This window comes from Procambarus clarkii, chromosome 21, assembly GCF_040958095.1.
Source record: "Procambarus clarkii isolate CNS0578487 chromosome 21, FALCON_Pclarkii_2.0, whole genome shotgun sequence".
Taxonomy (NCBI): Eukaryota; Metazoa; Arthropoda; class Malacostraca; order Decapoda; family Cambaridae; genus Procambarus; species Procambarus clarkii.
The window spans coordinates 4,029,772-4,042,968 of record NC_091170.1 but is presented as its reverse complement, the minus strand read 5'-3'; the positions used below and the strand labels follow the sequence as shown (position 1 = coordinate 4,042,968).

Below are 13,197 nucleotides of genomic sequence, written 5' to 3'. Positions count from 1 at the left end.
AATACCACACTCTCCACACTCACCACACTCACCACACTCACCACACTATACCACACTCAACACACTCACCACACTATATTACACTGTGCCACACTCACCACACTATACCACACTATACCACACTCTCCACACTCACCACACTATACAACACAATACCACATTCACCACACTATACCACACCATACCACACTCCCCAAACTATACCACACTATGTGGGGGTGAGGACAGTATGTGTTGTGGGGACAGCATGAGTGGTGGGGACAGCATGTGGAGTGAGGACAGCACGTGGGGTGAGGACAGCATAAGTGGTGAGGACAGCACGTGGGGTGAGGACAGCATGTGGGATGAGGACAGCATGTGTGGTGAGGACAGCATGTGTGGTGAGGACAGCATTAGTAGTGGGGACAGCATGTGGAGTGAGGACATGTGTAATGGGGACAGCATGTGTGGTGGGGACAGCATGTGTGGTTGCGACAGCATGTAGGGTGAGGAAAACATGTGGGGTGAAGACAGCATGTGTGGTGGGGACAGCAGTTGGGGTGGGAACAGCACGTGGGGTGAGGACAACATGTGGGGTGAGGACAGCATATATGGTGGTTACAGCATGTGAGGTGGGGACAGCATGTGGGGTGGGAACAGCATGTGGGGTGAGGACAGCATGTGGGGTGAGGACAGCATATATGGTGGTTACAGCATGTGAGGTGGGGACAGCACGTGGGGTGGGAACAGCATGTGGGGTGAGGACAGCATGTGGGGTGAGGACAGCATATATGGTGGTTACAGCATGTGAGGTGGGGACAGCATGTACGGTGAGGACAGCATGTGGGGTGAGGACAGCATGTGGGGTGAGGACAGCATGTGGGGTGAAGACAGCATGTGGGGTGAGGACAGCATGTGGGGTGAAGACAGCATGTGGGGTGAGGACAGAATGTGGGGTGAAGACAGCATGTGGGGTGAGGAGAGCATGAGTGGTGAGGACAGCATGTGGGGTGAGGACAGCATGTTTGGTGAGGACAGCATGTTTGGTGAGGACAGCATGTGGGTTGAGGATCGCATGTGCGTTGAGGACAGTATGTGGGGTGTGGACAGCATGTGTGATGAGGACAGCATGTGGGTTGAGGATCGCATGTCTGCTGTAGACAGCATGTGGGGTGAGGACAGCATGTGGGGTGAGGACAGCATGTGGGGTGAGGACAGCATGTGGAATGGGGACAGCATGAGTAGTTGGGAAAGCATGTGGGGTGAGGACAGCATGTAGGGTGAGGACAGCATGTGTAGTGGGGACATCATGTGTGGTGGGGACAGCATGTGGGGTGAGGACAACATGTGGGGTGAGGACAGCTTGTGTGTTGTGGGGGACAGCATATGGGGTGAGGACAACTTGAGGGGTGAGAAGAGTATGTGTGGTGGGGACAACATGTGGGGATAGGACAACATGAAGGGTGAGGACAGCATGTGGGGTGAGGACAGCATGTGGGGTGAGGACAGCATGAGTGGTTGGACAGCATATTGGGTGGGGACAGCATGAATGGTGGAGACAGCATGTGGGGTGAGGACAACATGTTTGGTAAGAACAGCATGAGGGGTGAGGACAGCATGTGGGGTGCGGACAGCATCTGTGGTTAGGACAGCTTGTGGGGTGAGGACAGCATGTGGAAGGAGGACAGCATGTGGGTGACGACAGCATGCGGGGTGAGTACCACATTTGGGGTGAGGACAGCATGTAGAGTGAAGACAGCATGCGTGCTGAGGACAGTATGTGGGGTGAGAACAGCATGTGGGGTGAGGACAGCATGTGAGGGTTAGGAATGCAGAATGGTGAGGACAGCATGTGTGGTGAGGACAGCATGTGGGGTGAGGACAGCATGATTCATAGGGACAGCATTTGGGATGAAGACAGCATGTGGGGTGAGGACAGCATGAGTTGTGAGGACATCATGTTGGGTGAGGGCAGCATGTGGGGTGAGGACAGCATGTAGGGTGAGGACAGCATGTAGGGTGAGGACAGCATGTGTGGTGAGGACAGCATATGGGTGGAGGACAGCATGAGTGGTGAGGACATCTTAATATTTAGGACAGCATGTGGGGTTAGGACAGCATATAGGGTGAGGACAGCATGTCGGGTGAGCACAGCATGTGGGGTGAGGACAGTATGTGTTGTGTGGACAGCATGTGTGTTGAGGACAGCATGATGATGAGCACATTATGATGGTGAGGACAGCATGATGGTGAGGACAGCATGATGGTTAAGACAGCATGATGGTGAGGACATTATGTGTTGTGTAGACAGGATGTGTTGAGGACAGCATGAGTGGTGACGACAGCATAATGGTGAGGACAGCATGATAGTGAGGACAGCATGATGGTAAGGACAGCATGATTGTGAGGACAGCATGATGGTAAGGACAGCATGATTGTGAGGACAGCATGTGCTGTGTGGACAGCATGTGTGTTGGGAAAGCATGAGTGGTGATCTTAATGGTGAAGACAGCATCAGGGGTGAGGTCAGCATGTGGGGTGAGAACAGCATGAGTCATGGGGACAGCATTTGGGATGAGGACAGCATGTGGGGTGAGGACAGCATGTGGGTGAGGACAGCATGAGGGGTGAGGACAGCAGGTGAGGTGAGGACAGCATGTGGGGTGAAGACAGCATGTCGGGTGAGGACAGCATGAGTGGTGAGGACAGCATGCGGAGTGAGAACAGCATGTGGGGTGAGGACAGCAAGAGTGTTGGGGACAGCATGAGTGTTGAGGACAGCATGTGAGGGTGAGGACAGCAAGAGTGTTGGGGACAGCATGAGTGTTGAGGACAGCATGTGAGGGTGAGGACAGCATGTGGGGTGGGGACAGCATGAGTGATGGGGAAAGCATGTGTTTAGAGGACAGCATGTGGGGTGAGGGCAGCATGTGGTGGTGAGGACAGCATGTGGGATGAGGACAGCATGTGGGATGAGGACAGCATGTGGGATGAGGACAGCACGTGGGGTGCGAAACGCATGTTTGTTGAGGACAGCATGTGTGGTGAGGACAGCATGTGGGGTGAGGACAGCATGTGAGGTGAGGACAGCATGGGCAGTAGGGAGAGCATTTGGGGTGAGGACATCATGTGTTGTGGGGACAGCATGTGGGGTGAGGACAGCATCAGTGGTGGGGACAGTATATGGTTGAGGACAGCATAAGTGGTGAGGAGAGCATGTGTGGAGGGGACAGCATGTGGGGAGAGGACAACATGTGCGGTGAGTACAGCATGTGGGGTGAGGGACAACATGTGTGATGGGGACATCATGTGTAGTGGGGACAGCATGTGAGGTGAGGACAACATATGGGGTGAGGACAGCATGTTGGTTGAGGACCGCATGATGGGTGAGGAAAGCATGTATAGTAAGGACAGCTTGTTGGGTGAGGACAGCATGTGTGGTGAGGGCTGCATGTAAGGTGAGGACAGAATGTGTGGTGGGGACAGCATGTGGGGTAAGGACAACATGTGGGTTGAGGAGAGCATGTGGGATAGGGACAACATGTGTGGTGGTGACAGCATGTGGGGTGAGGACAACATGTTGGGTGAGGAAAACATGTGGGGTGAGGACAGCATATTGGGTAAGGACATCATGTGTGGTGATGAGAGCATGTTGGGTGAGGACAGCATGAGTGGTGGAGATTGCATATGGGGTGAGTACAGCATGTGGGTTGAGAACAGTAATTGTTGTGAGGACAGCATGTGGGGTGAGGACAGCATGTGTGTGGTGAGGACAGCATGTGGGGTGAGGACAGCATGTAAGGTGAGGACAGCATGTGAGGAGAAGACACAATGTAAGGTGACGACATCTTGTGTGGTGTGGAAAGCATGTGGGGTGAGGACAACAAGTTAGGTGAGGACGGCATGTAGGGTGACGACTGAATGGGGGGTGAGGACAGCATGTGTGGAGAGCAAAGCATGTGTGGAGAGCAAAGCATGTGTGGTGAAGGCAGCATGAGTGTTGAGGACAGCATGCGTAGTGAGGACAGCATGTTGGGTGAGGACAGCATGTGTGGTAATTACAGCTTATAGGGTGAGGACAGCATGAGTGGTGAGGACAGCATGTGGGGTGAGGTCAGCATGAGTTGTGAGGACTGCATTTGGCGGTGAGGAAAGCTTGTGGGGTGAGGACAGCATCAGTTGTGAGGACAGCATGTGGGGTGAGAACAGCATGTAGGGTGAGGACAGAATGTAGGGTGAGGACAGCATGTGGGGTGAGGACAGCATGTGGGGTGAGGACAGCATGTAGGGTGAGGTCAGCGTAATTGTAAGGCCAGCATGAGTGGTGAGGACAGAATAAAGGTGAGGATAACATGTGTGCTGAGGACAGCATGTGTGTTGAGGACAGCATGTGTTGTGAGGACACCATGTGGGTTGAGGATTGCATGTGTTGTGAGGACAGCATGTGGGGTGAGGACAGCATTTGTGGTGAGTATAGCACGTGGGTTGAGAATCGCATGTCTGCTGAGGACAGCATGTGGGTTGAGGATCGCATGTGTGTTGAGGACAGCATGTGTGGTGGGAACAGCATGTGGGGTGAGGACAGAATGTGAGGTGAGGACAGCATGTGGGGTGAGGAAAGCATGTAGGGTAAGGACAGCATGTGGGATGAGGACAGCATGTGGGGTTAGAGAAGCTTGTGGGGTGAGGAAAGCATGTGGGGTGAGGACAGCATGTGTGGTGAGGACAGAATGTAGGGAGAGGACAGCATGTAAGGTGACGACAGCATGTGTGGTGAGGAAAGCATGTGGGGTGAGGACAGCATGTAAGGAGAGGACAGCATGTTAGGTGAGGAAAGCATGTGGGGTGATTACAGCATGTGTGGAAAGGACAGAATGTGTGGTAAGAACAGCATGAGTAGTGAGGACAGTATGAGTAGTGAGGACAGCATAATGATGAGGACAGCATGTGTGGTGAGGACAGCATAATGGTGAGGCCACAATAATGGTGAGGATAGCATGTGGGGTGAGGACAGCATGTGGGGTGAGGACAGCATGTGGGGTGAGGAGAGCAAGAGTGGTGGAGACAACATGCAGGGTGAGGACTGCATGAGTTGTGAGCACAGCATGTGAGGTTTGGACAGCATAATGGTGAAGACAGCATGTGTGGTGAGGAGAGCAAGAGTGGTGGAGACAACATGTAGGGTGAGGACTGCATGAGTAGTGAGCACAGCATGTGGGGTGAGGACACTATGTGTAGAAAGAACAACATGTGTGGCAAGGACAGCATGTGGAGTGAGGACAGAATGTATGGTGAGGACAGCATGTGTTCTTTGGAAACAATGTGTGGTGAGGACAGCGTGAGTGGAGAGGACAGCACGTGTGGTGAGGACAGCATGTGCAGTGAGGACAGCATGAATGGTAAGGACAACAAATGGGTTGAGGACAGCCCATGTGTTTAGGACAGCATGTGGGATGAGGACAGCATGTGTGGTGAGGACAGCATTTGGGGTGAGGACAACATGTGTGGTGACGACAGCATGTGGGGTGAGGACAGCATGTGGGGTGAAGACAGCATGTGTGGTGTGGACAACATGTGTGGTGAGGACAGCATAATGATGAGGACAGCATGTGTGGTGAGGGCAGCATAATGGTGAGAACAGCATGACCGTTGGAGAGAGCATGTAGCGTGAGGACAGCATGAGTAGTGAGCACAGCATGTGGCGTGAGAACAGCATAATGGTGATGACAGCATGTGTGGTAAGGACAGCATGAGAGGTGAGGAGAGCATAATGATAAAGACAGAATGATTGGTAAGGACAGCATGTTAGGATGTAAGGTGAGGACATCATGTGGGGTGAGGATAGCATGTAGGGTGAGGACAGCATGTCGGGTGAGGACAGCAATTGTGGTAAGGACAGCATGTGTGGAGAGGACTACATGTGTTGCAAGGACAGCATGTGGGGTGAGGACAGTATGTCTGGTGAGGACAGCGTGAGTGGCGAGCACAGCAAGTGTGTTGAAGACATCATAATGGTGAGGACAGCATGTGTGGTGAGGACAGCACGTGAGGTGAGGACAGCATGAGTGGTGAGGACAGCATGTGTGTTGAGGAAAGAATGTAGGGTGAGTACAACAACTGGGTTGAGGACAGCATGTGGGGTGAGGACAGCATGTGTGCAAAGGACAACATGTGTGGTGAGGACATCATGTGTGGTGAGGACAGCATGTGTGGTGAGGACAGCGTGTGTGGTGAAGACAGCATGTGTGGGTGGACAGCATGTGTGGTGAGGACAGCATGTGTGGAGAGGAGAGCATGTGTGGTAAAGGCAGCATGAAAGGTAAGGACAGCATAATGGTGAAAACAGCACGAGCGGTGGAGAAAGAATGTAGGGTGAGGACAGCATGAGTAGTGAGCAAAGCATGTGAGGTGAGAACAGCATAATGGTGACGACAGCATTTGTGGTGAAGGCAGCATGAGTGGTGAGAACAGCACGTGTGGTGAGTACAGCATGTGTGGTGAGGACAGCAGGAGTGGTGAGGAAAGCATGTAATGTGAGGACAACATGTGTGGTGACGACAGCATGTGGGGTGAGGACAGCATGTGGGGTGAGGACTGCATGTGTGGTGTGGACAACATGTGTGGTGAGGACAGCATGTGTGAAGAGGACAGAATGTGTGGAGAGGACTGCATGTGTGGTGAAGGCAGCATGAGTGGTCAGGACAGAATGAGTGGTGAGGACAGCAAGAGAGGTGAGGAGAGCATAATGATGAAGACAGCATGATTGGTGAGGGCAGCATGTAAGGATGTAAGGTGAGGACAGCATGTGGGGCGAGGACAGCATGACTTGTGTGGACAGCATGTGGGGTGAGAACAGTATGTGGGGTGAGGACAGCATGTGTGGTGAGGACAACATGTGTGGTGTGGACAGAATGTGTGTTGAGTACAGCATGTGTGGCAAGGACAGCATGTGGGTTGAGGATTGCATGTGTAGCGAGGACAGCATGTGTGGTGAGGACAGCATGTGTGGTGCAGACAGCAGGAGTGGTGAGGACAGCATGTGTGTTGAGGACAGCATGTGGGGTTAGTACAGCATGTGGGGTGAGGACAGCATGTGTGGTGAGGACAACGTGAGTGGTGGGGATAGCATGTGATGTGAGGACAGCATGTGTGGCGACGACAGCATGTGGGGTGAGGACAGCATGTGGGGTGAGGACTGCATGTGTGGTATGGACAGGATGTGTGGTGAGGACAGCATGTGTGAAGAGGACATTATGTGTGGAGAGGACTGCATGTGTGGTGAAGGAAGCATTAGTGGCCAGGACAGCATAATGGTGAGGACAGCATGTGTGGTAAAGCCACCACGTGTGGTAAGGACAGAATGAGTAGTGAGGACAGCAAGAGAGGTGAGGAGAGCATAATGATGAAGACAGCATGAGTGGTGAGGACAGCATGTCAGGATGTAAGGTGAGGACAGCATGTGGGGTGAGGATAGCATGTGGGGTGAGGACAGCATGAATGGTGAGGACAGCATGTGTGGTGAGGACAGCATGTGTGGAGAGGACAGCATGTGTGGTGAAGGCAGCATGAGTGGTGAGGAGAGGATAATGATGAGAACAGCATGTGTGGTGAGGACAGCATCTGTGGTGAGGACAGCCTGAGTGGTGGAGACAACATGTTGGGTGAGGACTGCATGACTAGTGAGCACAGCATGTGGGGTGAGGACACAATGTGTAGAAAGGACAGCATGTGTGGCAAGGACAGCATGTGGGGTGAGGACAGAATGTGTGGTGAGGACAGCATGTGTTCTTTGGACACAATGTGTGGTGAGGACAGCGTGAGTGGAGAGGACAGCACGTGTGGTGAGGACAGCATGTGCAGTGAGGACAGCATGAATGGTGAGGACAGCATGTGTGTTGAGGACAGCATGTGTCGTGAGTACAGCATGTGTGGTGAGGACAGCATGTGGGGTGAGGACAGCATGTGGGGTGAAGACAGCATGTGTGGTGTGGACAACATATGTGGTGAGGACATCATGTGAGGAGAGGACAGCATGTGTGGTGAAGGCAGCATGAGTGGCCAGGACATCATAATGGTGAGGACAGCATGTGTGGCGACGACAGCATGTGTGGTAAGTACAGCATGAGTAGTGAGGACAGTATGAATGGTGAGGACAGCATAATGATGAGGACAGCATGTGTGGTGAAGGCAGCATAATGGTGAGAACAGCATGAGCGGTGGAGAGAGCATGTAGGGTGAGGACAGCATGAGTAGTGAGCGCAGCATGTGAGGTGAGAACAGCATAATGGTGACGACAGCATGTGTGGTGAAGGCAGCATGAGTGGTGAGAACAGCACGTGTGGTGAGTACAGCATGTGTGGTGAGGACAGCAGGAGTGGTGAGAACAACATATGTGTTGAGGACAGCATGTGGGGATAGGGCAGCTTGTAAGGTGAGTACAGCATTTGTGGTGAGGACAGCATGTAATGTGAGGACAGCAGGTGTGGTGAAGACAGCATGTGGGGTGAGGACAGCATGTGTGGTAAGGACAACGTGAGTGGTGGGGACAGCATGTGATGTGAGGACAGCATGTGTGGTGACGACAGCATATGGGGTGAGAACAGCATGTGGGGTGAAGACTGCAAGGTTTTGTGTGGACAACATGTGTGGTGAGAACAGCATGTGTGGCAAGGACAGCATGTGTGGTAAGGACAGAATGAGTGGTGAGGACAGCAAGAGAGGTGAATAGAGCATAATGATGAAGACAGCATGATTGGTGAGGACAGTATGTAAGGATGTAAGGTGAGGACCGCATGTGGCGTGAGGATAGCATGTGGGGTGAGGACAGCATGAATGGTGAGGACAGCATGTGTGGTGAGGACAGCATGTGTGGAGAAGACAGCATGAGTGGTGTGGAGAGCATAATGATGAGAACAGCATGTGTGGTGAGGACAGCATAATGATGAGGCCATCATAAGGGTGAGGACAGCATGCGGGGTGAGGACAGCATGAGAGGTGAGCACAGAATATGGGGTGAGGACAGCATAATAGTGAGGACAGAATGTGTGGAGAGGACAGCATGAGTGATGGAGACAGCATTTAGGGTGAGGACAACATGAGTAGCGAACACAGTATGTGGGGTGAGGACAGCATGTGTGGTAAGGACAACGTGAGTGGAGGGACAGCATATGATGTGAGGACAGCATGTGTGGTGACGACAGCATGTGGGGTGAGGACAGCATGTGGGGTGAGGACTGCATGTGTGGTGTGGACAAAATGTGTGGTGAGGACAGCATGTGTGAAGACGACAGAATGTGTGCTGAGGACTGCATGTGTGGTGAAGGAAGCATGAGTGGTCAGGACAGCATAATGGTGAGGACAGCATGTGTGGCAAGGACAGCATGTGTGGTAAGGACAGAATGAGTGGTGATGACATCAAGAGAGGTGAGGAGAGCATAATGATGAAGACAGCATGATTGGTGAGGACAGTATGTAAGGATGTAAGGTGAGGACCGCATGTGGGGTGAGGATAGCATGTGGGGTGAGGACAGCACGAATGGTGAGGACAGCATGTGTGGTGAGGATCGCATGTGTAGCGAGGACAGCATGTGTGGTGAAGGCAGCATGAGTGGTGAGGAGAGCATAATGATGAGAACAGCATGTTTGGTGAGGACAGTATAATGATGAGGCCATCATAATGGTGAGGACAGCATGCGGGTTGAGGACAGCATGAGAGGTGAACACAGAATATGGGGTGAGGACAGCATAATAGTGAGGACAGAATGTGTGGAGAGGACAGCATGAGTGGTGGAGACAGCATGTAGGATGAGGACAACATGAGTAGTGAACACAGCATCTGTGGTGAGGACAGCATGTGTTGAGAGTACAGCATGTGGGGCCAGGATAGTATGTGTGGTGAGTACAACATTTGTTGTGTGGACACCATGCGTGGTGAGGACCGCATGAGTGGAGAGGACAGCATCATAGTGAGGACAGCATGTGTCTTGAGGACAGCATGTGTCTTGAGGACAGCATATTGGTGAGGACAGCATAATCGTGAGGACAGGATGTGTGCTGAGGACAGCATGTGTGGTGAGGACAGCATGTGGGGTGAGGACTGCATGTGGGGTGAGGACAGCATGTGGGGTGTGGACAGCATGTGGGTTGAGGATCGCATGTGTAGCGAGGACAGCATGTGGGGTGAGGACAGCATGTGTGGAGAGGACAACATGTGTGGTGAGGACAGCATGAGTGTTGAGTACAGCATGTGTTGAAAAGGACAGCATGTGGGTTGAGGATCGCATGTGTAGTGAGGACATCATATGTGGTGAGGACAACAATTGTGGTGAGGACAGCATGTGTGGTGACGACAGCATGTGTGGAGAGGACAGCATGTGTGGTGAAGGCAGCATGAGTGGTGAGGAGAGGATAATGATGAGAACAGCATGTGTGGTGAGGACCGCATAATGATGAGGACAGCATGTGGGGTGAGGACAGCATGAGTGGTGAGCACAGCATATGGGGTGAGGACAGCATAATGTTGAGGACAGAATGTGTGGAGAGGAACGCATGGGTGGTGGAGACAGCATGTAAGGTGAGGACAGCATGAGTAGTGAGCACAGCATGTGGGGTGAGGACAGCATGTGTGTAGAGTACAATATTTTTGGCAAGAACAGCACGTGGGGCGAGGACAGCATATTGGTGACGACAGCATAATGGTGAGGACAGCATGTGTGCTGAGGACAACATGTGTGGTTAGGACTGCACGTGGTGTGAGGGACAGCATGTTGGGTGAAGACATCATGTTGGGTGATGACAGCATGTTTGGTGAGGACAGCATGAGTTGTGAGGACAGCATGTGGGGTGAGAACAGCATGTGGGGTGAGGACAGCATGTAGGGTGAGGACAGTATGTGGGGTGAGGGACCACATGTGGGGTGAGGACAGCATGTGGGGTGAGGTCAGCATAATTGTGAGGACAGCATGAGTAGTGAGGACAGCATGAGTGGTGAGGACAGCATAATGGTGAGGACAACATGTGTGCTGAGGACAGCATGTGTGTTGACTACAGCATGCGTTGTAAGGACAGCATGTGGGTTGAGGATCGCACGTGTAGTGAGGACAGCATGTGGGGTGAGGACAGCATGTGTGTTGAGGACAGCATGTGTGGTGAGGACATCATACGTGGTGAGAAAAGCATGTGAGGTGAAGACAGCATGTTCGGTGACGACAGCATGTGGGGTGAGGACGGCATGTGTTGAGAGGACAGCATGTTTGGTGAAGGCAGAATGAGTGGTGAGGACAGCATATTCTTATGACAGGATGTGTGGTGAGGACAGCATGAGTAGTGAGGACAGTATGAGTGGTGAGGACAGCATAATGATGAGGACAGCATAATGGTGACGCCGCAATAATGGTGAGGACAGCATGTGGGGTGAGGACAGCATGTGTGGTGCAGACAGCAGGAGTGGTGAGGACAGCATGTGTGTTGAGGACAGCATGTGGGGTTAGTACAGCATGTGGGGTGAGGACAGCATGTGTGGTGAGGACAACGTGAGTGGTGGGGATAGCATGTGATGTGAGGACAGCATGTGTGGCGACGACAGCATGTGGGGTGAGGACAGCATGTGGGGTGAGGACTGCATGTGTGGTATGGACAGCATGTGTGGTGAGGACAGCATGTGTGAAGAGGACATTATGTGTGGAGAGGACTGCATGTGTGGTGAAGGAAGCATTAGTGGCCAGGACAGCATAATGGTGAGGACAGCATGTGTGGTAAAGCCACCACGTGTGGTAAGGACAGAATGAGTAGTGAGGACAGCATGTCAGGATGTAAGGTGAGGACAGCATGTGGGGTGAGGATAGCATGTGGGGTGAGGACAGCATGAATGGTGAGGACAGCATGTGTGGTGAGGACAGCATGTGTGGAGAGGACAGCATGTGTGGTGAAGGCAGCATGAGTGGTGAGGAGAGGATAATGATGAGAGCAGCATGTGTGGTGAGGACAGCATCTGTGGTGAGGACAGCCTGAGTGGTGGAGAGAACATGTTGGGTGAGGACTGCATGACTAGTGAGCACAGCATGTGGGGTGAGGACACAATGTGTAGAAAGGACAGCATGTGTGGCAAGGACAGCATGTGGGGTGAGGACAGAATGTGTGGTGAGGACAGCATGTGTTCTTTGTACACAATGTGTGGTGAGGACAGCGTGAGTGGAGAGGACAGCATGTGTGGTGAGGACAGCATGTGCAGTGAGGACAGCATGAATGGTGAGGACAGCATGTGTGTTGAGGACAGCATGTGTCGTGAGTACAGCATGTGTGTTGAGGACAGCATGTGGGGTGAGGACAGCATGTGGGGTGAAGACAGCATGTGTGGTGTGGACAACATATGTGGTGAGGACATCATGTGAGGAGAGGACAGCATGTGTGGTGAAGGCAGCATGAGTGGCCAGGACATCATAATGGTGAGGACAGCATGTGTGGCGACGACAGCATGTGTGGTAAGTACAGCATGAGTAGTGAGGACAGTATGAATGGTGAGGACAGCATAATGATGAGGACAGCATGTTTGGTGAAGGCAGCATGAGTGGTGAGAACAGCACGTGTGGTGAGTACAGCATGTGTGGTGAGGACAGCAGGAGTGGTGAGAACATCATATGTGTTGAGGACAGCATGTGGGGATAGGGCAGCTTGTAAGGTGAGTACAGCATTTGTGGTGAGGACAGCATGTAATGTGAGGACAGCAGGTGTGGTGAAGACATCATATGGGGTGAGGACAGCATGTGTGGTAAGGACAGCATGTGTGGAGAAGACAGCATGAGTGGTGTGGAGAGCATAATGATGAGAACAGCATGTGTGGTGAGGACAGCATAATGATGAGGCCATCATAAGGGTGAGGACAGCATGCGGGGTGAGGACAGCATGAGAGGTGAGCACAGAATATGGGGTGAAGACAGCATAATAGTGAGGACAGAATGTGTGGAGAGGACAGCATGAGTGGTGGAGACAGCATTTAGGGTGAGGACAACATGAGTAGCGAACACAGTATGTGGGGTGAGGACAGCATGTGTGGTAAGGACAACGTGAGTGGTGGGGACAGCATATGATGTGAGGACAGCATGTGTGGTGACGACAGCATGTGGGGTGAGGACAGCATGTGGGGTGAGGACTGCATGTGTGGTGTGGACAAAATGTGTGGTGAGGACAGCATGTGTGAAGACGACAGAATGTGTGCTGAGG

At 52.5% G+C, this 13,197-nt stretch overlaps 3 protein-coding genes across 3 annotated transcripts; 2 read left to right on the top strand and 1 right to left on the bottom strand.

Moving 5' to 3' along the window:
* Positions 1-208: 208 nt before the first annotated feature.
* LOC138366997 (soluble scavenger receptor cysteine-rich domain-containing protein SSC5D-like) lies at positions 209-1,687 on the bottom strand. The gene has a single exon (XM_069328401.1). The coding sequence runs from the start codon at positions 1,685-1,687 to the stop codon at positions 209-211; it is 1,479 nt and encodes a 492-aa protein (XP_069184502.1).
* A 5,892-nt stretch (positions 1,688-7,579) lies between these two features.
* Positions 7,580-7,999, top strand: LOC138366996 (seminal vesicle major clotting proteins-like). The gene has a single exon (XM_069328400.1). The coding sequence runs from the start codon at positions 7,580-7,582 to the stop codon at positions 7,997-7,999; it is 420 nt and encodes a 139-aa protein (XP_069184501.1).
* Positions 8,000-11,948: 3,949 nt separating this feature from the next.
* LOC138366995 (seminal vesicle major clotting proteins-like) lies at positions 11,949-12,368 on the top strand. The gene has a single exon (XM_069328399.1). It carries the CDS (start codon positions 11,949-11,951, stop codon positions 12,366-12,368), a length of 420 nt encoding a protein of 139 aa, XP_069184500.1.
* Positions 12,369-13,197: the final 829 nt, after the last annotated feature.

What these genes read in the sequence shown, in the direction of transcription:
- LOC138366997 (XM_069328401.1), bottom strand. Translation starts at nt 1,687, where the DNA reads ATGCTGTCGTCACCCACATGCTGTCCTCCTTCCACATGCTGTCCTCAC.
- LOC138366996 (XM_069328400.1), top strand. Translation starts at nt 7,580, where the DNA reads ATGTGTGGTGAGGACAGCATCTGTGGTGAGGACAGCCTGAGTGGTGGA.
- LOC138366995 (XM_069328399.1), top strand. Translation starts at nt 11,949, where the DNA reads ATGTGTGGTGAGGACAGCATCTGTGGTGAGGACAGCCTGAGTGGTGGA.